Source organism: Camarhynchus parvulus, chromosome 12, assembly GCF_901933205.1.
Source record: "Camarhynchus parvulus chromosome 12, STF_HiC, whole genome shotgun sequence".
In the NCBI taxonomy this organism is placed as follows: Eukaryota; Metazoa; Chordata; class Aves; order Passeriformes; family Thraupidae; genus Camarhynchus; species Camarhynchus parvulus.
Genome location: NC_044582.1, coordinates 13,002,860 through 13,027,924, shown reverse-complemented (window position 1 = coordinate 13,027,924; position 25,065 = coordinate 13,002,860). Strand labels below are relative to the sequence as shown.

At 45.9% G+C, this 25,065-nt stretch overlaps 1 protein-coding gene across 1 annotated transcript in view; it reads left to right on the top strand.

Moving 5' to 3' along the window:
• The window catches only part of CADPS (calcium dependent secretion activator), a 203,022-nt gene extending 178,864 nt beyond the window's left edge, over positions 1–24,158 (top strand). Inside the window, 4 exon segments of the mRNA XM_030956450.1 lie at positions 485–517; positions 3,120–3,227; positions 21,622–21,726; positions 23,431–24,158. Of these exon segments, the coding sequence (XP_030812310.1) occupies positions 485–517; positions 3,120–3,227; positions 21,622–21,726; positions 23,431–23,610 (426 nt within the window). The 3' untranslated portion in view covers positions 23,611–24,158.
• Positions 24,159–25,065: the final 907 nt, after the last annotated feature.

The following is a 25,065-nucleotide window of genomic DNA, read 5'->3' as shown; positions in this document are numbered from 1 at the left end:
AAAATTAGGGTCCTTTCTTCTGCCTAGGTTGGTGCAGGCCCCTGCCAGCCTCACCATGCCATCATGGCCCCACTCCAGGGAAGCTGGCATTGCTCCTGGGATGCAGCTCCCAGCAGGAGAGACATGCAGTGCCTTGGGAGACACGTGGCATCAGGTGGAGAGCGAGGCCTCCGAAGAAAATAACGATGTCTTCTTACAAACCCCGTCTTCCCCCGCTCGCTGAAGTAGAAGCACAACTCCCACACTATCATCTGCTGCTATTAGAGCTTTAGCAACAGTAAAGTTACCTCTCCAAAAAAAAAAAAAAACAACAACAAAAATACCACCGTTTGAGACAGGAAAGTGAGTTTCATCACCCTTTTCAACCTACTCAGCATCATGTTGTCCCAAGTCTTGTCTGGAGATGGTCTTAGAGAGTTTAAAGAAAAAAAACAGACCTGAAAAGGTACTGGTGGTGTTAACTCTCTTCTTGTTCCTTTTACAGGTGAAGGCTGCTTCCAAATACGTGGATGTACCCGTAAGCACAATTTAAACAACTTCTGTCATAGTAATTTGCATCGTGCTTTGGTTTATGGCATGTGTAGCAATCCACATTATGCATTAACAGCCAAGATTGAGCCATGGGCCTTCATACTTCTAACATTTGAACTGGAAAGGATATCTCCATTATGTTAATAATGAGCAGTTACCCTCTTATGGAGACCTAAGAGGCTGTTTAGGCAACAATTTGCAGATGGTGTCAAAAAGGTACCATATTTATGCAATTGGCTTGAATCACATTTGAAAAAAAAAATGGGAGCAGTGCATTCTGTTGATTCTTCATTTGGACTTGTACAAATACAGTATAATTTCCAAACAAAAAGTCCAGACATGTTAGAACTGAGCCAACACACATCTAACACATTAGCTAATCTATTTTATTTTTGTTCTTCTAATTGTTGGTTTATTTTACTCTTTTGGAAAATGACTTTTTTATTACTTTGGGGAAATGGTGATGAGCTACCAACATGTGTTTGGGAAATTGTTAATGAAAATAATTTTTTCCATTTTTCTGTAATTGGTGTAAGGAAACTGTACATCGTCTCCTCTAATTAGACCTTGATTCATAAGGAAAAGAGCCCTTAATGTTCTTAGACAGAGCACTTAACTTGCCAGAAATTTACATTTAAATTAAGTTGAAGTGTAATATATGAATGTTGGCTGGAATAAGGGGTTACTGTAACATTTACAGGCAGAAAGATCCTGAGCAACTGTAAATGCAGAAAAATAGATCTTAATGTACCACACCAGTTCCTGCACCCAGTTAGAGGGCAGTGGAAATCAAGAGTAACTCAGTTCAGTCTGATGATGTGTATGTATAATGTGTGTATATTTGATGCAGCTGTATTGTTCTGCATGTTCTCATGTGACAATCTGATAAATTTATCAGACATCTTGGACCACATCATCTGCATTTGGTTTTTTTCAGCCCTTTGGCCCAACCTAAATGTTGCCTACAAAATTATCACATCTTGAGCCGAGCATGGAAAAGACAAACTCTTGAATACTAAGAGGTGTTGCTTGGTTTAAAATACCCCAGTGCAGATCTTGGCATCCTGTTCCCTTGGAGTAATAAAAGCAAGATTTTGAGAGCCTTGGGAAGAAAAACTCAGAATTTATTTCTTGCCCTGAAAATGTGGAGATCCTTCAGATGAAATGTCCTAGTTGTTTCAGTGCATCTTAAATATTTAGTCATCAGAAATTTGGACACTGAACAGTTATTTTAAGTAACTTCTAGGGCGAAGCATGGCCTTCTCTGAGGCCTCTATGTTCCAAAAGTAAAGCATCTCCAGGGAAGTGGTCTTAGTAAAATGCTGTGTAACCCTTTCAAGCTTTTCCAAAAGATTTGTACCTTGGACACCCTTGGGAGGTCTGCAGGAGGGTCAGCTCCTCTCCTCAAAGCCAGACAGATGCTCCAGTTCTTTGTGTGAATCAGAGCAGAAATCATTCACCTGGGTTAGTTTTCAGTTGTTTCCCCACCTGCCCCTGGAAATGAAACCACATTACACTGGCTTCCTTGACAGCCTCAACATCTTTAATGAACTGAACCACCAGCCCCACGCAGCTCCCAAACCTGTGCAGAGGCCACCCCATGGTCTGTGAGCCACTGCCTTTCCAGGGGAAGGAGAAAGAAAAACCTGTTCAGCTGGAGGACAGAGGAGAAATCCTGGTGTTGAACAGAAACCCACCACTTAAATTTAATTCCACAGATGTTAGTTAAATCCAATTCTGTAATTCTGTTGCAATTGTCTTGGTACAAACCAATCCATCTAATCCTGCCTTGGAAGGGGCACGATCAGCAGACTGAAAATTGCTTGAAAGTGTAACACTTGACTACTGCCACGTTTGTGTTGTCCTCATTGTTTTTCAAATTAATACCTTGTCATTGTTGCAGTAGGTGTTAAGAAATGTCACTGCCTTCCCAAGGGCCAAGCACTGGCCCTTTGCTTGATAATTGTTTGCTTTGTATTAAAAAACTCCCTTCCTACTGCTTTCCAAACTGTCCTCATTTTCACCCTGGAAATTACATGGATGTGTTAACTAACTTCAATTTACAGCGGCTGACAATCGCATCTTGCAGAGAAATGATACTCTGTGATCTGAGGTAAATCACAGTAATGGAAACTAATGACACTAGTTATTAACAAACTTACAATGTGCCACACAAATTTAAGGTTTTGTGGCAGCTCTTGTAATGATTCATGTTACCATGTTTTAATGGGTTTCATTTGAGGTAAGTTTGAATCCAATATAACAAGCAATGTGAACTCAAACAAGTTTGGTTTTTTTTAAGTATTTTACATCCAGCTGCTTCAGTTCCTGTTTGATTTAAAGGAATGCTGTTATCCCCAAAATCTTGCATGCTTGTAGGTTACTCTTTAAAAATCAGTTAAATTCTGCAGAGAGCTGTAGAAATGTGACATCAGGTAAGTGTTCATCAGGTAAGGAAAGGGCAAACTGCAGGAGGACAGCAGGAGGTGGAAGAGAAGGAAAAGCAGTGATGAGGCTGCACAGAGAAGCTGCCCCCTGTGTCACTATTCATGTTTTTCTCTCTCTCTCTTCTTCTCTCCTCCATGCAGAAGCCAGGAATGGATGTTGCTGATGCCTATGTGACATTTGTCCGCCACTCTCAGGATGTCCTGCGTGATAAGGTCAATGAGGAGATGTATATAGAAAGGTTATTTGATGTAAGTAAATGCCCTCTCCTCCTTGGACACCAAGCAGGAGAGACCCAAAATGTGACAAAATAAGACAGGAGGATAAGTCACATTTTGAGAAAATTTATTGGTTATAGCTTTAAAAAATAAATCTTCCCCTTCTTTCTGACTAAGGCTCGTATCTGCTCTCTGCCTGCTTTAAATCTCTACTCTAGTCTATTGTGTCTTAGTCTGTGTGTGGATTTTAAAAACCCAGTATCTTCTAAGAGAGCTCTTTAATATGTTTAAGCTTGTGTAAATTTCTCTGTATCAGAACATCTCAGTCATTGTTCTCCTGTTCAAATTTGAGCCAGTATTTTGGCAGAGGTGTTTGCTAAGGGCCAGTTCTTCTGTATGTTTTGCATTGTTTCATTGACAAGCACTCCAAATCTGACAGCAAATTTAACATACTAAACTTTAATTTTAAAAGCTAATCAAAACAGAGCTGATTATGAATGGGCTTTGGTATAAAGGAGGACCATGTTGTGGTGTTTGCCACCAAAGGTAAATTTGAGACATGGTCTCCTTGATGAAGATGGCTGGTAGGAACTAACCCAGATGTTCAAAGCTAATTTTCAGTTGGACAAAATCAGTTTGTTGGACTGTGAGAGAACAGTGACCTGTGATGCCTGAGTTTTTAGATTTGGATGCATGTCAAAAGTATCTCTGTTTCCATTGCTCTTGTTTTGTTACAACCTTTCTGTCCTTGTAGCTGTTCTATAGAAAAGGTTTTCTGTTGGTGGCCAGACTGCAGCATTATGTTTCAGTCTCTCTAGGATATTTGTCCGTATCTCAATTTCTGTTTGAAGCAGCTTCTTTCCCTACTTTCCTTCCTTCCATCCCTCAGCAGTGCCTTGTCTCAGTCTCCTGGCTCTGGAACTCTAACAGCCTTCTGTGCTTTCTTTACTCACTCTTTTGCTTCCTCAGTGTTCAGGGAAATCTGCTTTTTCCCCAGCCAACCTCTTCCTTCACCCGATACTTCTCTTTCTGCACATTACCTGTCCCTCAGAAACCTCTTCTTCCTTTACAATTCCCACTCTCTCTTTTCCCCATAACTTACCAGATTAAAATGGAACTTATCTCTCATGTCAAATGTTTTATCACATTATATCAAGTGGCATGAATTAAGAGTCAAATAATCTTACTGTGTACATCTACTAGCATGACCCATATCCACTGAGAATGCCTCATTCATGCACAGAGCACAGCAGTGCCTCCTCCGGGCTCGGCTCTGGGGAGAGTTTGCAGCGTGAGCACCAGACAGCAAATCACCCATCAAGCAGGCATGGGGAGAAAAAACAAAACATGAAACAAAAGACTGTCGCTTCCATCTGCAGCGGGCCTGCAAGTGCATTGCTCGTTTGTGTTGAAATTTATTCCACGAGCAGTTAAATTTCCAGAGCTCATCTGGACTGTTCTTTTCAATGCCCACACTGCCTTTTCCCTCATCCTTTCCCTATGATTCACAGTTGGTGTGTTTGTACCGATTTGGGCCATTATTTCCAATTTTCAAAAGGCTGTAATTAACACAAATATTGATTTCAGTTTGATCCACTCATACTTGGTTTTACCAAGCCATATTTTAAACAAATTAACAGTTGACATGAACTAAAAAGCAAAAGAGCAGCTACCTTGGTGGAAAGCAAAAAATGCAAAACCCTTCTTTCCCTCCCTGCCTTCCTCAAGTCTCCCTGATCCATGTGGAATTAAATAATCAAAGATGGGGTTTTTACATTGCTCTGCCTGTTTTGACTTACACTGGCTGCAGGTGGGAATGGCAGCATGTGGGAGCTGTTCCCATTCCTGTTCCCATCCCAGTGGGACAGAGTTGGGATCTGATGCTACTGGCATGTTTGCATGTGTCTCATGTGTGTGAGTGTGTGCCCGTGAGCAGGGCGAGCTGTGGGGCGGTTGCTTTGCCAGGAGGGAATGGATTGTGCCAAGCCCTTGTCACCCAAAACTTGGAATTATGTTTTGAGCAGTCATGTATTTTCTTTGTCAGGTTGCAGCTGAAGGAGCTGGCTCCTGTGTTCAGCTCCCATCATGGCTCAGGTGCTCCTGGTGGATCAGTACCAGCACAGGGTTTACAAGGGACTCACCAGACCCCATTGAAGTTGGTGCTGTGTTCACCCATGTTTGTGTAAAGGCAGGAGCAAATGAGTAACTCTATTATTGAGCTCAGAAAGAGCCCTGCAGCCTTTTGCCCCTCTCACCTAACCCAGAAAAGCAGCATGGTCATGGGGTCTTTAAGCTCCTTTGGTCTTATTTTCCAAGGACATTTTATGTACTAACTACCTCTTTAATAAGAAAGAGAAGAGGAATAATCAAAAATGGTATCTATGATACTGAGTTAGAGTTGGACCTTATTTTGTTCCTTCTTCCCCCAGTATGACAGAGGAACAATCCTCTTAGCTGCAGTTTGTCCAGGCAATGAAATGATTAACACTTTCATAGCCAGGTCCTCAGTTGGTTTAGTGCAGTGGTGCTGGCTTGCCCAGGCCAAATCTCAGTCTGGTTTAGGCTGTTGTATGACAATAGGGGCAGCAGTGGCAGCAAACAGCTTGAACTTGCCTGCAGGCAAGTCCTGTGCACCCAATGGGATCCCAGTAAAGACACTCACAGTGTGGGCTACATCCCCTTTCTGCACAGGGGGATGTAGCCCACACTGCAGGAGCAGAGGTGCACAGTGCAAAGTTGTCTATTGCACGTTTTGTGGGGTTTGAAGTCCTGGGATACCCCGAATTCCCACACTTCTCTGCAATCTTGCCCTGTGTTCCAATTCATTCCCCATTTGTTTCCTCCCTGGAACAGAGACTGCAGGGTGTGTTAGGCCATGTCCCCAGGGATGCTGGGTTAATATGTCTTTTCTTGGTATTTGCCATGATTTCTTAGCTCAGAAACCATCTCTGTTCCCCTGCATTGCCTGGCTTGCTCATGCCTGCAGAACAGGGCTCTGCTCTTTGGGAGATACTGGTGTTTGTGGCAGATTATTGTTATATTTCTGTGTGGTCTCTGAGTTAATCCTCTTAATTCTGCAAATTAGTCAGGATGGGTTTTCCCCCCTCCCTGAAATAGAGTCATCTTAATTTTAAAAATCTGTATTCTTGGGATCATTGAATGAACAGATTGATCGTGGAGTTCTGCTGGTAATCAAAACCTAACTAGCTTTTTGGCAGTGCTGTTTACTGCAGAGTAACATGACTTATTTACTTGGCCTGGTTCACTAATTTGATAACATTTAAAGCTAAAACACTGTAATAAGGCCCATTGGTAGAGAGCACTGGTAACAGAGGAGTTTCAGAATAGCATCATAGCATCCTCTCCCTGCACTCCTGTACCTGGCTGGGTGCTTTGGGATTTGAAGCCTATGGTACTTTGCACACTATGCAGAAGGATCACAAACTCTGTGTGGTGCCTGACAGGAAGTGAAATTTTATCACTTTTTGCCCAGAGAGGGGAACAGAGTTGACATACAGAATGGAACTTTTTATAGGAACAATGAGGCAGAAGCAGGTGGGTGTATCTTAAACATGGGAAAATATCTTCAGAGTGATCTTGAGTCTTCAGACCAATCCTGCAAAACTCAGGTCCTCTTTGTCTTAGGTCACTCAGAATTTCATAGGATCAGAGTTTATACATCTGTCATTTTGTCTGAAGGCAGTGGGAGTTTTACTTGTGAGGGTTGTGCCCTTTGACAGAAGTTATTTCTAGATCCATGCATGTGTGTATATCTTTACAAACACCCTTGGATACTCACAGTATAGGTTTCAACCCGTCACAACATATGTGATCCAGAAAGTCTATGATTGACTAGTAGATAGTGTGAATGCCAACCTTTCTTCCACATAAATTGGTAAACATTAATGTAAAACATAGGGTGACTATTTCCTCCCCAGCCACAGTGAGTAGCACATACACAAAAGGCTACTGAGCATTGGGTGAGCTCCCCGAGATCCTGTGAATTCCAGCATCCCGATGCAGTCCCTGAATAGCGCAGATGGCATTTTTCTCTCTGATGATTAATTCAATATCTTACCCAAAAAAACAAAAACATGCTTTTGATATGAGGGATCAAAACACCAAGAGAAGCTCCTAAGATTGAGAGGACCTAAAAAAAAAATTAATCTATTTTTTTCCTCCTTGTACTTCTTGAAGACACCAGCCTGAGTAGAAGATAAGGATTAAAACAGATGTGCTTAGTGCTAGTTCATCTGCTTAAATCTAGCAGTCTCTGAGATCAGTGATTAAAAAGCCATCTCTAACTTTGATGAAATCCACTGCAATGGTAATTCTGTGTCTCTGATCGCTGTCTTATGGGCCTCATGTCTGCCTAAACCGGACATAAAAAACATTTCACTGGAGATGATACATGGATTATATGGGTCAATTATACACTTAATCTGCCTTCTGGAGATTAAACGTGCACGGATTGACCCTGCGTATTTGGCTTGTCCTTGGCAGTTATCAGATCAGGAAGGTTGCCTTTACCAAAAAGTCTGGTAAGAACTTAATCACGCAGTGATACTGCCCACTGAGGTGGCAGCAGCCGGGGTGCTGTTTGCAGGAGGCAGTGTTACCACTTCCCTGGCACTGTGAGCCTTCAGCTCCCTCGCTCTGTGTCACAGTGGGGACAGCAGACGGAGAACGCGCTCCGGAAACGAGATGAGCCTGTTCTTCTCTGCAAGGCAGAAACGGCTCCTAGTCTTGGTGGCAGGGTGGGATTAGCAGGGTCTGGCAGGTGTAGCAGGGAGGGCAGTGGTGAGACCAAGGTTTGCTCTGCCCTTGGCTGTCCTCAGTGCAGGGGAACATTCACTCCAGGTCCTCTCATCAGCTAGAGGAGTCAGTATGTCCTTCCCACCATCTTTGGGGAGGCAAAAGCCCCTGGCTGAGGCTCCAGCATCCTGTCCTGTCCCTCAGGCTCAGCTGAGTTTGCCTTTTAGGATGCCCCAGTGATATCCCAAGGCAGATGTTGCATCTGGTGGATTTTGATGGATTTTGGGTTTCTTGCCTCATGCCAGGAATCCAGCAGGAGTGCTGAGGACATGGTGCAGGACAGTCCTCATGTTTCCAAAGCAGGCTGCCCTTGCTAGTATCTGACTTCTAAATATCAGAGATAAAAAGGATGCAGGACACTGTGTGAGTCTCAAGACTTCAGCAAAATCCTTATTCACACTTCCAGGAGCCTGAGTAAGCATTTGTCACTGGAGGATCCACAGGCAGCTCAGCATATGTTTCAGTATCTACACATTAGAGCCTGATAGCACACCTGAAATATATTGAAAAAATTCAAAACACAGCTAGATCAGTTAATTCAGCAAGTCCTCTGCAGACACTGAGGAATTAGCTTATCCTTAAAATCAAAGCTTTTGCCCTTAGCAGGGTTACTCACTTGAATTTTGGCAGCTCCTTCAAGGCATGCTTGCAGGATCATGGCATTTCTTGCTAGACCGTAAGCCTTGCATGGCACAATCAAATGCCAAAACAGAGCCCTTCCCATCCTCCCCTCTTCTTCCCCTGTCCAATCTCAAAAGCCTGGTTGTGAGTCAGTGGAGCTACTCACTGTGAGTTAGAATTACTCACAGGAGCCGGGTTGCAGGATCAGGGGAAGAGCGGATATCAGGCTGCGCGCTGGGCTCCCATCTCGGAGCTGCTTGTAGCCACACTCACCACTTTCTCTTAGACAGACAACAACCTGTTTCCCTCCCACGCAGCTAGACTGCTCATTAGGGCACTAACTCTCTCCCACTCCCATCCTGATATGGCCTCCATGGAGCTATTTCTTCTGCGTTGTTTTTTGCTTTTTTTTTCTCCCTCTCTCCCCTTCCAGAGGGAGTTGTGAAACAAAGACAATTAGGCACACCGATCTCAAGGGAGCACAGCTTCCTTCTCCCTCTCTGTGCATCTTTGGAGGAGCCAAAGCCATGCAGCTTTTGCTGCCCTTTTCTGGCTTGGCTAAGCTCAGACCTGGACCTGGAGTTGATCTCACTGCAGGACTTCTGCTGGGAAAAAGCATAAAATTGTGGTGGCAGTTGTCTGTATATCTTCTAGGGGACAAATTCTCTTTGTCCAGAGGGGGCATAGAGTGTACTGTCCTTCTGCAGCCTCTTTTCCTCCCCATGTGCCCTCTTGGAGTCGCAGGGGAGTGGGGAGAGGAGCTTAGCACTGACGCCACTCCTGAGAGGCAGCCCTTGTCCTCTGGTATTCCCCTCTGTTAGCTTCACACAGCCCAGGCATGCACTGGGCACATGGCCTCCGGGCTCCCCCTCAGCAAGGCTTCTTTCCTGAAGTGCTCATTTAAGTAGGCTCCATTTAATTTATTTTAGGGTGAGTCTTAATAAAATAAATCCTAGATCTGTCACTGGATTTTACATGCTTGAAAGGGGTTTTTTCCCCTCCTAAATGTCTTTATCAGAACAGCTTTTCGTGTTCCAGTAGACATTTGGTTGAAGACAGTTAATTTGATTTCTTTTCCAGAGGAGATTTTCCATTAATCATTCTAAGAAGGCAGACTGATTGCTCCGTTACGTTAAGGTCAGCATAGGCTTGCTAACATCATCTGCACCGTGCTTTTGAGCGTCAGAGATTTGTGTTTTGGGGCTGGCACTGAGTGAAAGATCATTTATATCCTGGTAGATGCGAGTAGCCAAGGCTTTGGGGGAGCAGGAGCATGGAATTCTCCATCCAGAGAGAGCCTTTTCCTGAGCAGCCTCTGGCCGGGAGCTCTCTGCGCGTTTATAACTGCGGACGAGTTACACGGTGCTCTCTGCCTTCCAGCTAAGTTTAAGAGGCTGTACTGGAGCTGCAGTCCTGTGGGCCATCGGGGAGGATAGCTGGAGGTGGCTGGGTCCCCGCAGGGGTGCGAGGGGCGTGGGAAGGGCCGGGACGTGCCGGTGCCCGCAGGTGCGCGGGGCTGACCCCATCCCGCGGGGCCGCGCTTTGCTCGCTCCCTGCGGGCTCTGCAAAGAGCCTTTGCCCGAAGGAGCTCTCGGTGCAGGGCACAGCCCCTGCGCGGACAATGACGAATTGTCTGATTTCCAGCAGCGCCTTCAATCCGTCTTTTCCTTTTCTCCCCCTGCATCCCAGCCGCACACAATTGCTGCTCAGCCCGCGCCAGCCAGCGGTGCGTGCCAGATTAGCCGTCCCAGGTCATTTTGTTTCTCTTGATCTGCGGCTCTTTCCTTCCCCGGTGCTCCCTTAAGCCTGGCCCTGGATGTATGATATCAGCATTCAAAAATGCCTGGTGGGACTCGGGCAGGGAGTGCGCTGCAGCCGGTGTTTAACCCCGGGAAGGGGAGAGACCAGGGGAGCTGCAGCAATCAGGGCCCAGATGTACAGGCAGCCTCTAGCTACTTTTTTGGAATTTTCAGGCTATAAAAGAAGCAGATAAAGTTTATCAAGCCCTACTTCATGACAGCTTCCAATTTAAACTGGTAACAAGTGTAATGAAAGTATTCTATAGCATGCATTGCTGTGCATCTTACTGAGCAACTGTGCAGCCAGTTTTGTCATCACTGCCTCACACTAACAGGGCTCTGGAATCAGGACAGAAAAATAGCAGTTGTGTGGATATTGTGTTTTACTAGGCTGCTTTATATAGAAACTCAGATTTTAACATGTCAACTTCATTTCTTTTTTGAAAAATGGAAATAAGCAGAGAATATTTTATAAGTTAAAAATGTATTTGAGAACAAGCATCCATACAGGAGTGGTTTTTTGTTTGTGTGCCTTTATAGGTTTTTATGCAGAAGCTCTTTCATTTAAGAAAAGAGAAGTCTGCAAATTCCTGCAAAGCAGCAGGTTTTTGGGGATTTAATTTGGCAGTTCCTAGTGAATGCTGTGCACTTTGCAGAGCTGTATCTGCAGTGAAGGAGAGAGAGCTCAGCACCCAGAGCCCACCTGGTGGTGTGCCCAGGCCCCCGCTCTGTGTGCAGGGATATGGGATGCTCCGTGCCAGCACAGCCTGGAAAGGCATGGTCTTCCAGTTCAGGGCTTCATGTAGCCAGGGCAGGCTTCACCTGTTACCTAAAAGGGGCGTTTTCCGGAGGTGTAATTCAGTGTATAAACAGGATTAGGACTGTCCAGTCTCAGAGGGGAAACGAGGCACTCAGCCTGCAAACCTGGCAGGTTTGGGATGTCCCTGGTTTGAGGACATTGTGGGTGGGAGAGAAGTTTGGGGTGGCAGCCTGCTTCCTTCCCAGATCACCATGAGCACCAACTCCTGCACCCCCTGCCATGGAGCAGTAGTTTTTTGCACAGGGGTCTCCCCTGCAGCTTTCTCTGCCTGCTGCCCTCCATCCATCCCTGACCAGCACACGGCCTGGCAGCTCTGCCCTCCTCAGAGCAGCAGCAGCACATGGCTGGGATGGGTTCAGAGGTGATCTATGCATGGGCTGGCATTGGTGTTTGCTCAGCAAACCCCAGCAGATTGGGACCGGGACATCCCTGGCTGTAGGAAGAGGGGAGCCAGCAGTGCAGTTGCTTTTTCCATGAGATTGTCCCCAGGGCAGAAGAGGAATCATTGACACATTCACCCATCACTCCTGCTGGGGATGTGAGTGTATGGCTCTTTGCTAAGCAGAGACTTTGGTGTCTGGCTAGCAGAGCTGACCACCCTGACATACAGCGGTGGGCCACCTGGTTGAGTACAAGGCATCAGAGTTGTTCCTCCCCCCCGCAGGAGCAGCAGTGTTGCAGATCCCTTTCTGGCTGTGTCACTGCCTACCAGGGGAAGCCTTTGCCTGTGTGCTGAGAGTGCACGGATTGCCTGCAGAGCCACTGAGGGTCAGCACAGACAAACCTGCACCCTCTGTGGCGTGTGGAGTCACAGCTGACAGGACGTGTAGGTGTTACTGGTTCGTGCAGCACCGAGAGCAGGGGCTGTTAGGGGTGAGCTTCTTGGGCACATGTGTTTGTTGGGGATCTTGGCCTCACCAACACAAAAGATATTGACCCTCCCTGTCCCCTTTGAAAAGAAATAAAATTTTGGGCTAAGAGCAGGGAGAAATCTGCAGCAAGGACCTTGCAGGTCAGGCTGTGCCCCTCTGGAGAGCAGGGAATTTGTGCGATCCCACCAGCACGGCCACTAACTCAGCCCCAGCCTCCCTCCCATTAACACCTGTGGCACCGACCTGCCGAGCCCCACCGGGTCCAAGCTCCAGCCAGTTAAGGGTGAGGCGGCAGCCTGAGCACGCCCTGGAGCCGAGCTCCCCGAGCAGTGGGTGCTCTCAGGTGCCATATGTACTGCAAAGAGCGTGCGGCACTTCCCCGCGCCCGGCTCCGCGCCGCGCTCGCTCCCAACGCTCTTCCCTGCTGGAAGGCAGAGCTCTTACGCGATTCAAAGTTGTTTTGTGGTTTATTTTTGGGAAAGGGGGGGAAAAGAAATAATGTAATTCGGTGATGCCATTTGCATCCTAGACAGATGATGAGTTGCTCTGGCTAGCAGCTTAACCCTATTAGGCAACGTTAGGGACTGTGACTTTATTAAATAATAATACAAATTATTTTCATATCAAGACCCTTTGACTTTGTAACTTCCTCGTATTGGTACGTTGTCAACAAGAATGAAATTTCGTAGTTAAGGAATATAAAATAGAGTAAAAGGCATCCAGAATTCACAGCTCTGGGGTGGATGTTGAAGAACACGCTGTGTGTACTCGCAGTGATAGCATTATAGTGGTACATAAAATACCAGGGAAAAAAAGTACTTCTACTTCAGTAGTAGCTGTGAGTGTCACCTGGGAGACTGAGACTTATTCACAAGGCTTTGGTAGAACAAGGTCAAAATTTTATTTAAAAAAAAAAAGACCCCAAGGTTTCAGGGGATTTTTATCAAATTGCTAGCACTTTGCCAGATCTCTAGAATTTAATGTGGAGTTGTATAGAGAGGCTCGGTTCTGAAGATGAGGGTCATGTTGCCTGCTGTGAGGACCACTCACCCAGAGCCCTGCTGAGCACAGCACAGGGGTGAGGTGCTGACGTGGGGTGCCCAGTTTGGCAAAGAGGTCACGAATCCCGAACACTGACAGTTCCTGAACATACCAAGGCAAAGACCCTGCAGAGAAGTTAAATTAGCATGCTGCAAACTGTCACCAGAGCTTAGATTTATTTTCCAAAAGATACTTTCCAAAGGGTCTGAATTTAGGGTGAATCACCTTTCTACCAGCAACCTGAGGGCTGCCTGAAGCCCTCCCAGCGCTCTGCTCTGTGGAGCTGCACCAACAGACCCACTTTAGATGTTGGCTTTTCATACCTAACTTAAAGAATTATGTGCCACAGAAAAGCTGCCTAATGACCGGACAGCGTTATTATCTGGCATGCAGCAGCGTAGCAGGACGATAACTATTTATTTACTCTTTGTGGATTATGTTCTGTTATTTTCTAGTCTTTGGCAATAGCAAGAGAGCATCTGATATATACAATATTGGTGTGTATCCAATTGTTTGTGAACATCCCAAGTTTTGAAACATGGTTGTGAGAGAGGAATATAAGCTTAAGCTTGAAAGGCTAAAAAGCAGAAAGCCCCACACGTAAATGCTATTATACACTTAATGAGGCAGGGTTTAAAAAAAAAATCAGCCACACAAGTTGGTTTTATCAAAGAAAATGTATAAATAACAACCAGTGATTCAGAGTGCCTCACAAAGGGAAAAGCAGGGACGGGAAGCTAGCACTTCACTTGTGGCATTCAGATAATTCTATTTACTACACTAATCTTTCGGGCTTAGCAATTGACAATCAATATATTATTATCAACAAGCGTTAATGCAAACAAAAAGCTTCTATTTCTTTTTTTAACTGTGTTCCCCTAAGTCCCTTAAATTTAATTAAAACCAGACAGCTCTCCTTCTAGTACAAATTAGAGTTAAAATCATATTAAATATTTGTTCCACGGGAAAACAAAAGTGTCAGCTTGTGCTACCAGGTTTGGCTGTTTCTTTTCTTTTTTTTTTTTTTTTTTTTTACACACAGAGGGGAAAAAAAAATACCAGCTACTCAAAGTTAAAATAAAGTCTCTCTCCCTCCCTCCTCGTCTCCCAAGACTACTGTCTATAACATGTTGTTCCTTATAGAAAGTGGGATATGGTGGCATTTGCTTGATTAACTTGCTCGACAAAAGTGACAGCTGCTGTGGGTGCATGTAGCTAAGCTGCACAGCGCAGTTCCGCCTTTGTACATCTGTCAGCAAAAAAGGAGGAATAAAGAGTGAAAAGAGACAAATTGGTCCCAAAAGGCAATCCATTCAACTCAGGAGGTTTGCTCTATTCAAGCACTCGCTGGGAATCTCAAGTGCTAGGTAGCTTATTCAATTTCATTCATTCTTTAGAATGAGCCCTCAAGTGTTTAATTTCTTATTCTGTTGAATAAAAGGGGAGCTTTTTTTTTATTGGAAGCATTAATTGTAAGACTAGCTGATCAATGCCTGCAATATTAACTCATTGCTTATTTTATGGTTAGCTGTGTGCTCCGAGAGCCACAGCCGCTAAACTTATTTCTGTAACGTGGGCAGTGTCACACCAATTTCTGTGCTTGTGGAAAACCTGGGCAACGTTGTTCTCAGTGCCCTGAGCCCTGTGCCCTGCCCAACTTGGGGGAATGGTCCAAATCCTTGGCAGGTGTAAATCGAAAGAGCCTCTGGGTCATTATTGGTGCCACCCATGGCTGCGGCCAGGACATGGCCGAGCCAGATGCTCTGTGCCTGGGGGCTCAGCCCTGAGCCCACTGCAGCTTTGGCCCTCTGTGCTGGAGGAGATTTTACAGCTCCAAATGCTGAGCTGCCTTTGGGTGGTTCTCTGGTCCCCAGCGAAGGGCAGGGCAGGGGAGCCCTTCTGCAGGGCTCTGTGGAATAATACACAGAGCACAGTATGGATTTTGTTGAGTAGAGGCAAGGAAAGCTGATGAGAGGATGGGATGGGTTTTGCTGCATGGACAGGTCTCTGTTTACCCTCCAGAAAATGTATGCTTGTAGGGGAGAGGTGTGCCTCTTCCTTCTTCATTGTGTGGCAGAAGGTCCATCTCAGTCTCCTCACTGACACTGGGGACCCGAATGGTGTTTGTGCTTGAGTGCCTGTGGCTTTTCATCCTACTCCTCATATCTTAACTCAAGCTTTTCAGACACATTTGTGTCACCAAGGCCCTGTCCCTGCTCTATCCCCACTCTCCCAGCCTGGGGCACAGCACATCTGTAGCAACACAAAACTCAGATTTCCAGAACAGCCTGAAAAACAGCTGGACTCAGCTCTGCCAGTCTGGCCAAGACCTTGCTAGCAGTGCTTGGGAGCAGGGCAAGAGTCACTGTCCTCATCCACACCCAGCATCCCAGCAGAGCTGGCCATTGGGAAAGGGATTGCATAAACTGCTCTGTGTGTTCATGCTGGGAATTTCTCTTTATTTCTGATAGACAAGAGTAGGAACTGTGTTGGCTGTGAGGCCCTGTGCTTTGGGTTTGCCATCTTTACCAAGTTTTTGGAGCAGCAATGACTGCCTGGAACCAACAGCAAAAGAAACATTGAGGGAAGGTGGAGAGGAGCACTTTGGTGGCCACAGAAGACTGAATGGACAAGAATGATCCTTTCATGACTGCCATAGGGAGATCAGGGCTTTGGGTTGCAGGGCTGCAGGCAGTTCTGGTGTACAGACCTGGCTGTGCTGCTGGGCACACTGAGAGTGCAGGAAGGGACACGGTGCCTGGGGCTGGCAGGCTGCTCCTGAAGAGTTCCTGCTCCCAGGAACTTGGAGAACAGGTTCCTGAGAGCAGGAACACACAAGTCCTCCTCCAGCACTGGCAGCTGTGTGCACAGGGCTGGTCCCCAGGCAGTGTGTCCCTGCACTGCTGGGGCTGCATCCCTCCCTTCCCTGTGGAGATGGCACCTGCTCAGGGGAGGTGGCTGCCATGAATGCATGTGACAACACCAAATACCCAGTTTGATCTCAGGGCCACCCAGGGCTGGGATGGACACGGCTCTGTCAGCTGTCCCCTACTGTCAGCACAAATCATCACAGCCCCACTCTGCCCTCCCCCAGCTGAGCTTCTGGCCCATTGGACAGGGATGCAAATGCCAGAAACAAAGAGTTGGTAATTTTATCTTTTTTTTTTTTTTCCTGGCTGATCAAACCACTTTGAGCTGTTGCCTGAGAGCAGGTTCAGTTTTCCTTTAGGAAGTAAAACTCACAACCAGCCTTTTCCTCTTTCCCTTCCCACTTCTGTGGTCCCTTCACTTTGTGCTGGCCAGCTCGGGGATGTGTGGTGGCGTCCGCCCAGCATCCAGTTCCTCATCTTTGAAACACCTTGAATTCAAGGGTTCATTTCAAAGCTGCCTTTCAGCATTTCAAAACAAGCCCATGTCCTGGACAAAGAGAGGGAGCCAGCCAGCATTCAGAGCCTCTTTGTGCAGTGTGTGTCACAGTTTTAAATAGATTTGCCCTGCTTGGATTGGTTCTGGTTGGAAAGCGAGTACTGAAATGAGAGGTCATAGGGGAGAGTTACTATGGTAATTGAGTAGTATCACCAGTAGTTTTGCTCTTATGAGCATTAAAGCACATAATAATAGACAAACAACAGTGGTTAAAGCAAGCAGGTAGGATTACTATGTTCTTTTGTCAGAAGTATATAATGTCTTGTAGTCAGTTTTAAAGACTTCTCAACCCCAAATCCACCCAGCAGTCACCTGCTGAGTAATTTTGTATGCCTAATCTCTAGCCCTTAACTACAAGCTTTCTGCTAATTTGAGGCAAATGGGTATTTTTGACACTAAATAGGGCAGTAAAGAATCCCTGACCTAGAAAAACTCCGTTCCAAGGCACTGAGAGCAGAAAAATATTCTTTCAGCATCCTTGTGAGACCTTTGGAATGACATAAAATAGCTTTGACTAAACTGTGCTGCAGCCTTCGATTAATGGTTTGCAGAAACTTGCTGAACATCCCTACTACAACTTCCCCCATAAAACTTGTCACTTCAGATTGCCATCAGCCACCACAACAATAATCATTTTATGCCTATTGCTAATTGCAAGCACAGCTGAGGCTCAGCAGGGTGCTCTTGCACAGTCCCAGGCCTTTATACCAGCCTCAATCTGTTGTATGGCACTTGTTCACACACAAAAAAACTACCAGTAAAGGCAGAAAGAGGCAGAGTCACAGGTTCCTTGTAATCCCTCTGCTACCCTGCTGACAACCCAGCCCTATAAGCATTCCTGGTTTTGTCCCACTCTTTACAAAAGCTGAAGTGACCTTAAGCTACTAGTATGTAAGCTTTTGAATGAAGAATACAGCTCCTTCAGGTGCCTTAAGAAGCAGTGTTGCATCTGGCTTACGAGATTCTGTTTGCAGCACTCCTGGGGAGAGCTGTGGCTTCCTGTAACATGTAAAATATGAGTGTGAACTCAAGGTTCATGGCAAGGAACAGGAGGTCATGCTTCCATTCAGCTCACACCAAAGAGAACGGGGCTTTGCAGATGTTCCTGGGTGTGTGTAATGACACCACCTCCCAGAAAGCACAGGAGCCCAGCACAGGGCTGGGTTTTGATAAAATGTGCCACATTCAGTGTGCTACTTGCAGATTTATTCATACCAATTTCTACAATTTATGTATTCAGAGACAAACTTGCTATTTCAGGAACTTATTGATCATGTTTTTGCATTCAAAAAAAAAAAAAGAAGGCAGAGGGCTGGGGAACAAGTAAGCTTATTGCTCAGGCTGGTTGGGGTGCTGGATGGGCAGCCATAGAAATACAGCTTTTGTAATGCTCCAGCTCCTGTAATGCCCATCCTGGTGCATCCCAGCTGGCTCATGGCCCACCTCATCCACCCAGCAATGAGGGTTGCTGTGAAAGACAGGAGAAAAGGAAAACAAACCTGAAAGAGGGATTGAATTCCTGTCCGTACAAATACAGTACCTGCTTGCAGTGACTGGGCTCTGATAGTGTCTGCATCTCCTCTGATGGGGCTGGCTCATGGTGTGCAGCCATGGGGCTGTGGTTTGCCTCTGCCAGAGCCCTGTGTCCCTTCCTGCTGACATCCTGCTGGAGGAGTGGTACCCACCATGCATCCATGAGGATGCAGGCTCCACAGCCTGTCCTCACCCTGTGCCCCCAGACTGAGTGTAACTTGTCCCCTGAGTGAGGGACAGGGATGCCAGCAGCAGCAGTAATGTGTGTGTATTACAGTGAGTTACATGTGGGCTTTTCTCCACAGGCCTAGGCCATCAGGGGGGTCTATTCATTCTTTACAACCAGGCATGAGGAGTTTTTTGCAGAAAATATATTTATGATATTTACTTTGGTGTGCCCATGAAATGTGCCTGAAATGTGTTGCAAACCCCTTGTCAGAGCCCAAAGTTCAGTATTTGGGCTGTGGCCTCTGCACCTTGTCTTTGGGGACAAGCCACAAGGCTGGAGCTGGATCCCAGAGGGGACCCTGTGTGCCCAGCATGAAGCCCACTGCCCATGAGGGCATGGCAGACCCCCTTGGGGAAAGCAAGGTGGCCAGTGTCCCCACAGGACCACTCTGTGCTCTTTTGTCTGAGGTGAATACGTTTCTGTTTAGGAGCATTTGGCTTTTTTGTTGTTTTTTTTAATAATATAGTCATATGCAAATGCTATCTTCTTTGGTAGGTTAGTCATGAATCAGAGGGCTTATGCGTCTTATAGCACATCAACACCAGCGAGAGCTAAAGGGAACATTTAATTTATGGGCTAACTTATTTTTATGAATATGCAGGGCTGAAATTCAGCAGTTGGTGTGTGCTCTATGAAGTGACGTGACGGTTTTGTGTATCAAGATCAATGAATTAGACTTTGTCTTTTTCTCATAAAGCAGAAAGTCTTGGGAGTGAGTTGGCTTTGAGAAAGAGAGCTCCTTTCATGCAGCCGAGCGCTGCGCCTGGCTGAGCCCTTGTCAGCCACTGCTCGAGAGGAGAGGGCTGCAATTCACATTTGCTTCCAAGGAGTTTGCATCTCCCCAGAACCCAGAGTGTTTGAAGTGCCCTCCAGAAACACAGAAAAGCATTTCATTTGGCTTACTCGTAAGGTCTCACAGCAGCAAAGTCACCTTGCCAATACCCTCCGGGCAGAGGTTATAATTTCTATTTGGGATCACATAGCCCTGTGGGCGTGTGTGGCGTGGGACAGACAGAAATGGCAGGACCTGCCCCTGCCAGGGACTTCTCATCTCATGTGGAGTTGACACAAACACCCAGCAGATCGTTCTGTGGAAGCTGGGAGGCGGCAGGGGAAGGGAGGGGGCGTGTGTGTAACACATGGTTGTGCCCTTACCTCTGGGGGCTCCCATTTGAAGAGGTGGCAGAAGGGGAAGGAGGTGTTTGGCTGACCTGGGCATCCATGTGCCAGCACAGCCCTGGGTCACAGCTAATGTCACCCAAGAGCATGACTCAGTTAAGCACTGATTGCAGAAAAGCAGCTTTATGAACATTAACAATTTCTCTGTTTTGCCCGCGTGGGTCTGCAGCATTTCATGGGAGCCCAGGCAGATCCCCCAGTGGCAGCAGTTGCTCTGTGCCACCCAACCACCAGCTGGCTGTTGGCTGCCCTGGCTCCATATACCTGGGATCCTCAGGGGGTATCCAGGGACACTCTGACTTCTCAAACTAGTCTGAGGCATTGGAAGGTATGAAACCCCACCAGACCTTCATGTCTCCTACGCTCATCAGGTCCACACCAGCTGCCCAGGTCACTTCACTCACTGTTCAACCCCAGTCTGATGCCAGCACCTCAGGTGACAGCTGAGAGCTCCTGCTTGCCAGTCTCAATTAGTCTCAACCAAGCTCTTGCCAGCTTTCTGTCCTGGAGAGGAAGGGTCAGCAGAATCTCTGCCACAAGTTACACAAGGCGTAAGCATTGAGCATGAGGTCACCACATGCCATTTCTTGGATGACTCTTTCATCTCCTTATTTCCTACATGTTTTAAAGAGTTGGTGTAGAAATTAAAGTAGAGGAGATCATTGGAGCTGGGGGGAGAACTCTTCCCCGTGCAGCTCCTGGGTATACTCTGAGCCACTCAGCTCAGAGATGTGTATTGATCACATTTTTGAGATGCAGGGCTGGTTTAGCTTAGACTCATTTGTTTGCTTCGGTGAGCCTCATGCCACCTTGTGGGTGCCAGTGTCAAAGGAAGGAGGGAAGCAAATCACTGGCAAGTTTTGCAATTACAGAATTTTTAGTTGTCTCCATTCCGCTGCTGCACCAGCAGCAGGACAGGGCATGTTCTGTGTCAGAGACCCCCCAGCCCAAGGGGGCACTGAGGGGGGCACCAAGACCTGACTTGGACTGGTGCAAAGTTTCAGGCTTGTTGGGAGGCAACGGCATCCCAGACTATGGATGGTGCTCTGTCAGGATCTTCATAAACTGGTCTGGTGGAGTTTCTTTAGTATTTTAACTGGTTCTAGATTAATTGCAGCTGGTCTGCAATATGGGGTTTGATCTCTGCATGTAAGAGATGTGATGAGAAGGGTACAGCTGTGCATACAGAGGTGTGATGGGTTTTTGCCTGCTTTGTAACCACCCTTTGTGCTGAGCACCTTGGGGAGGTTTTGTGGCTCCCCACCCACCCCCCAGGCCCTGCTTTTCCTCCTCTCAAGGGCTCGCTGCTCATCTGTGGGCATCAGGCGTGCCACATCAGCCCTGCATGAGCAGGGCTCTGATCCACAGCTCACCAGAGCCGTCCTGCACTGCAGGCTGCTGCCACACTGCTGCGAGCCTTTTGCACAGACAACAGCACAATTTCAGCCCCTGGAGGGGCCCTGTGAGTTCAGCAGCTTGAAACAAGCTGATTCCTTTGCTGCTTTTCCATCTTTCATAACTGTGAGGGTGAAACCAAAGCACTTCCCACACAGCCTGGGCAGGCACCCACCTGTAGGTGCTCACACCAGCATCCTTCCCCCCAGCCAAACCTTACCCTGCATGAGCCTCCCCTCTGCTCACCCTCAGGGTCCCAGACTCATCCTGTGGCTATTTATGATTGAATTTGAAGATGGTAAGTAACCTGAGTGTGGGACCAACATCCTAAAAGGCAGGACTGTGTTCTCACTGTGGGGGAAACAGGTTAAAAATATGGCTCGAGCCAAACACACGTCACTGCTGGCAGGTGCCATCAATGGCAAAATCAGATTGCAAGGCACTACTGGTGGCCTTTACCCTCCTAATAAGTTTATTTTGTTATTATTGTTATTAAAATTTAAAAGCCCATGCAGGGAAATTCTGTGTAAGAGCAAATGCCAGTCTCCCCTCTCAGTCTGTGGCCCCCCATGAGCAGGCTGGCAGGTGGGTGTGAGGGTCAGAGGTGGCAGTGAGGGGATGCTGGGGGCACAGGTGTCACTCAGGGCATCGCACAGAGCCCCGTGTGGGTGCTGGAGAAGCCGTGTCTCTCTTGCAGCAATGGTACACCAGCTCCATGAGTGTTGTGTGCACTTGGCTGACAGACCGCATGGACCTGCAGCTCCACATCTACCAGCTGAAAACCCTCATCAGGATAGTCAAGGTAAGCACACAGGGTGTTCCCAGTGCCCCTCCCTGTCAGGAGGAGCCTTTGTGTGCTCCTGCATATGTGTGGCACGTGCTCTGTCACTGGCAGAAAAATTAAGGATTCATTAAAGTTCTTTTAAAGAATTAAGATAGCTGTGTCTATGGCAGGTAGCACTGGATAAACAGGAACTTTAAATGCAGAGAGATGTAAAATACAAGTGTGCAAATAAGAACAAATTTCTTGCATTAAAAACCAAACTCTCTTGTTATTTGACCTTATCTGTACAGTAAGTGCACCAAAATTGGCCTTTTTGTGGACAAATTCACTGATCACAAATTCACTGATCACACCTGTGAGCTCTGGTGTTAAAATGGGTTAAATCAACCCAAAAGTTTTTAACGCTGTTTTGCTAGAAACATTTAAGCCCAGCTATGGCTCGTGATTATTGTCAGAATGCAAATGAGATTGTTCTCATAGTTAATTGAAGTTGTTTCTTTTACAATGGATGTATATAATCAACTCTAAGAGATCACAAAGGTGAGATAACATACCCTGAAAGTAGCATTTTTTTTTCTTTAAGTGCACGTGTATGTGTATATCTGTGTGTGTGTGTGCCTTGGACTAATGATAATTATTTCAGTGTGAAATCACAGTGGTTTACATGAAATAATAAGATCACAGAAGGGGGTAAATATATTTTTGATCATTTTAGGTTCTATCTAATGCTTTTTGGTCTAGTATTTTATAATGTTTATGGTCTTGTGTGCAGTGAACACATTGAAGGCATGAATAAATTAAAACTGAAATGTATTAAATGTGCTTTTCATAACTGAAAACAACAGGCACAGACAGATTATTCCTACTTGTCAGCTAGCTGAGGAAAGCTTTTTTTCCTTATGCTTTATTTATACCAATATTACATTCAGAAGCAGCTATAACAAACCCAAGGACTTTCTGAAATAGCAGAACAGTAAATAGTTTCTATGCAGAGCACAGAGCAGAATTAAATTAACAACAAGACCAGAGTTTTATCTCACAGAGTTGAGAAGGTTTCAAGCATAAATTCAAATAAGAGATATTAATTGTAATAACAAGGGAGGTATGGGAACCATGGAAATACAATACTAGGTTGAGGTGAAGAAAGGGAGATTTAAGAAACATGTGCCCCATGCTTATATTTATACCTCAATAATTTCGTCCAGTATCCTGGACTTAGTTTATTTAATCCCTGTACTGTAGGTAGGATTGTTTAATATGGAGCATTCCAGGAACGTGTAATCATGTCTGTGGGTACAGGGGATAAGCATCCTGCTGCCTGAAGAGAAATAACTGACATTAGAGGCAGGATGAACACATCCAGGAGCCAGGGAAGTCCGTTGGAGCAGAACCCTTACATTGCTTCGATGTCTTTTTAGACACCAGCCCCCCCTACGCAAAACGGTGCTGGTTTGAAGCTGCCCAGCCCACAAAGGCAGGGCTGGAGTCACAGAGCTGTAATTTGTTGCCCAAGGCACCCTAAAGGGAGGGTGCAGTGGCCAGCAGAGATGCTCCTGTGGCCTCTGCGCTTCCCAGGCGATGCAAAATGTCCCCAGGGCTGGGGTTTCCCTGGTATCCCAGCCTCTCCCATTAGAGGCCCCAAACCCCCAGCACTGGGGCACAGGATGACTCCTGCAGGGGAGCTGGTGTTGGCCCTGACCTCTCCCTGTGTCTGTGCTTTAGAAAACATACCGAGATTTCCGATTGCAAGGCGTGCTGGACTCCACCTTGAACAGCAAAACCTACGAGACCATCCGGAACCGGCTGACAGTGGAGGAGGCCACGGCGTCGGTCAGCGAGGGCGGGGGGCTCCAGGGCATCACCATGAAGGACAGCGATGAGGAGGATGAGGAGGATGACTAGGGGAGCTGGAGCAGCAGCTGGGGGTCGCCTGGTATCCGTGCATGTACCTCGTCTGTAACTCAGTTAGCCACATTAGGAATTTTTATGTCAGCTCTAAATGCCCATGAGAAGTTTACCAATACAAATGCCATGTTAGCTGTGTGGTAATAAGATTAGCACCTCTCTTTGATTCATCAGTTTCCTAATTTCATATCTATATGTTCATAAGCAATATGGAGCACCATTGTTTAATACTGTTAATGGAAAAACTACATAGAAAACATCCTAGGTGTGTCCCTGTTATTAAAGTTTAAACAATGCTTCATTAATGTACTGTATATACATTGATGGTAAATTGTTGTGAAGATGAGTGACTCGAGTCCTTTCATTTCTTTCTCTTCTGTGGATGCCAACTGCTTAAAATTAAAAAAAAAAAACAGCTTTGTTTTTAAAAGAAAAACCAGGCAATTACAAATGATTTTTTTGTTCTCTCTCTGTTCATTTAAAAACCAGAAAACAAACAAACCCAGACAGCCGTTTGAATCATTCTGCATCCTTGTTAAAGTACCAGGCTCTTCCCTTCAATATGCAGTTAACTCCATAGAGACTACATCCCAGAGGATTAGTCATTCTAATTGCCACACCAGATTAATCCTATCATTATGGATATATCATGCCACATTACAAGTCCAAAGCAGTTGTTTTATGTTGACGTTTGCTCCTCTAAATGTTACATTTTTGTTTAAATTTCAAATAACCGTGTATGTACAAAGACAACTTTAATTACAATCTTAGACTCTACAAATGTGTTTATAATAATATATTGAATATTTATTTCGGTAGATTGTAACCATAATTTACAATTCCTCTGTTTCACAATGGTTTTTATATATGTCATGTACATTGCATTTTGACCAGTAACTGCATGTCCATCAGTTCCTTCTCCAGAGCTTTTACTTTCTGTGTAAAATAGTGATCCATCTTGCTTTTTTTGCCTTATACAAGCCGACAGTTGTAAAAGTGTGAGAACTGTGGCTTCTCAATAAATAACTATTCAGATGTCCTAATAATAAATTATGGAGTCTTTTTATGTCTGCCTTAGAAAAAAAAAAACCAAACTAAGCTGAGATGTAAGAGCCCCAACCTCACAGAATAAAGGCATTTTCTTTTCTCATGGGTGTTCTTTAGTTTATTAATTAAGAAGATGGTTTCCTGATTTGCTCCCCAAGGTCAGGATTGGGAGCACGCTGTCTGTTCCCCAGGTACAAGGGCATTTCTGCTATGACCACCACAGCTGTCTCCACCATTATCTGCACTCTGTGTCCTGTGATTTGTCCCTCGACATCTAATTGATGTCTGCTCTGGTTCAGCCCCTGTTATTATGTGGTCATCAGCCTTACCCAACACTTGCCCCCCTTCAAAAGGCCTCAGTTTGTATTTTAACTTCTCCCAAAGTAGTCTTAGTGCACCAGGGCA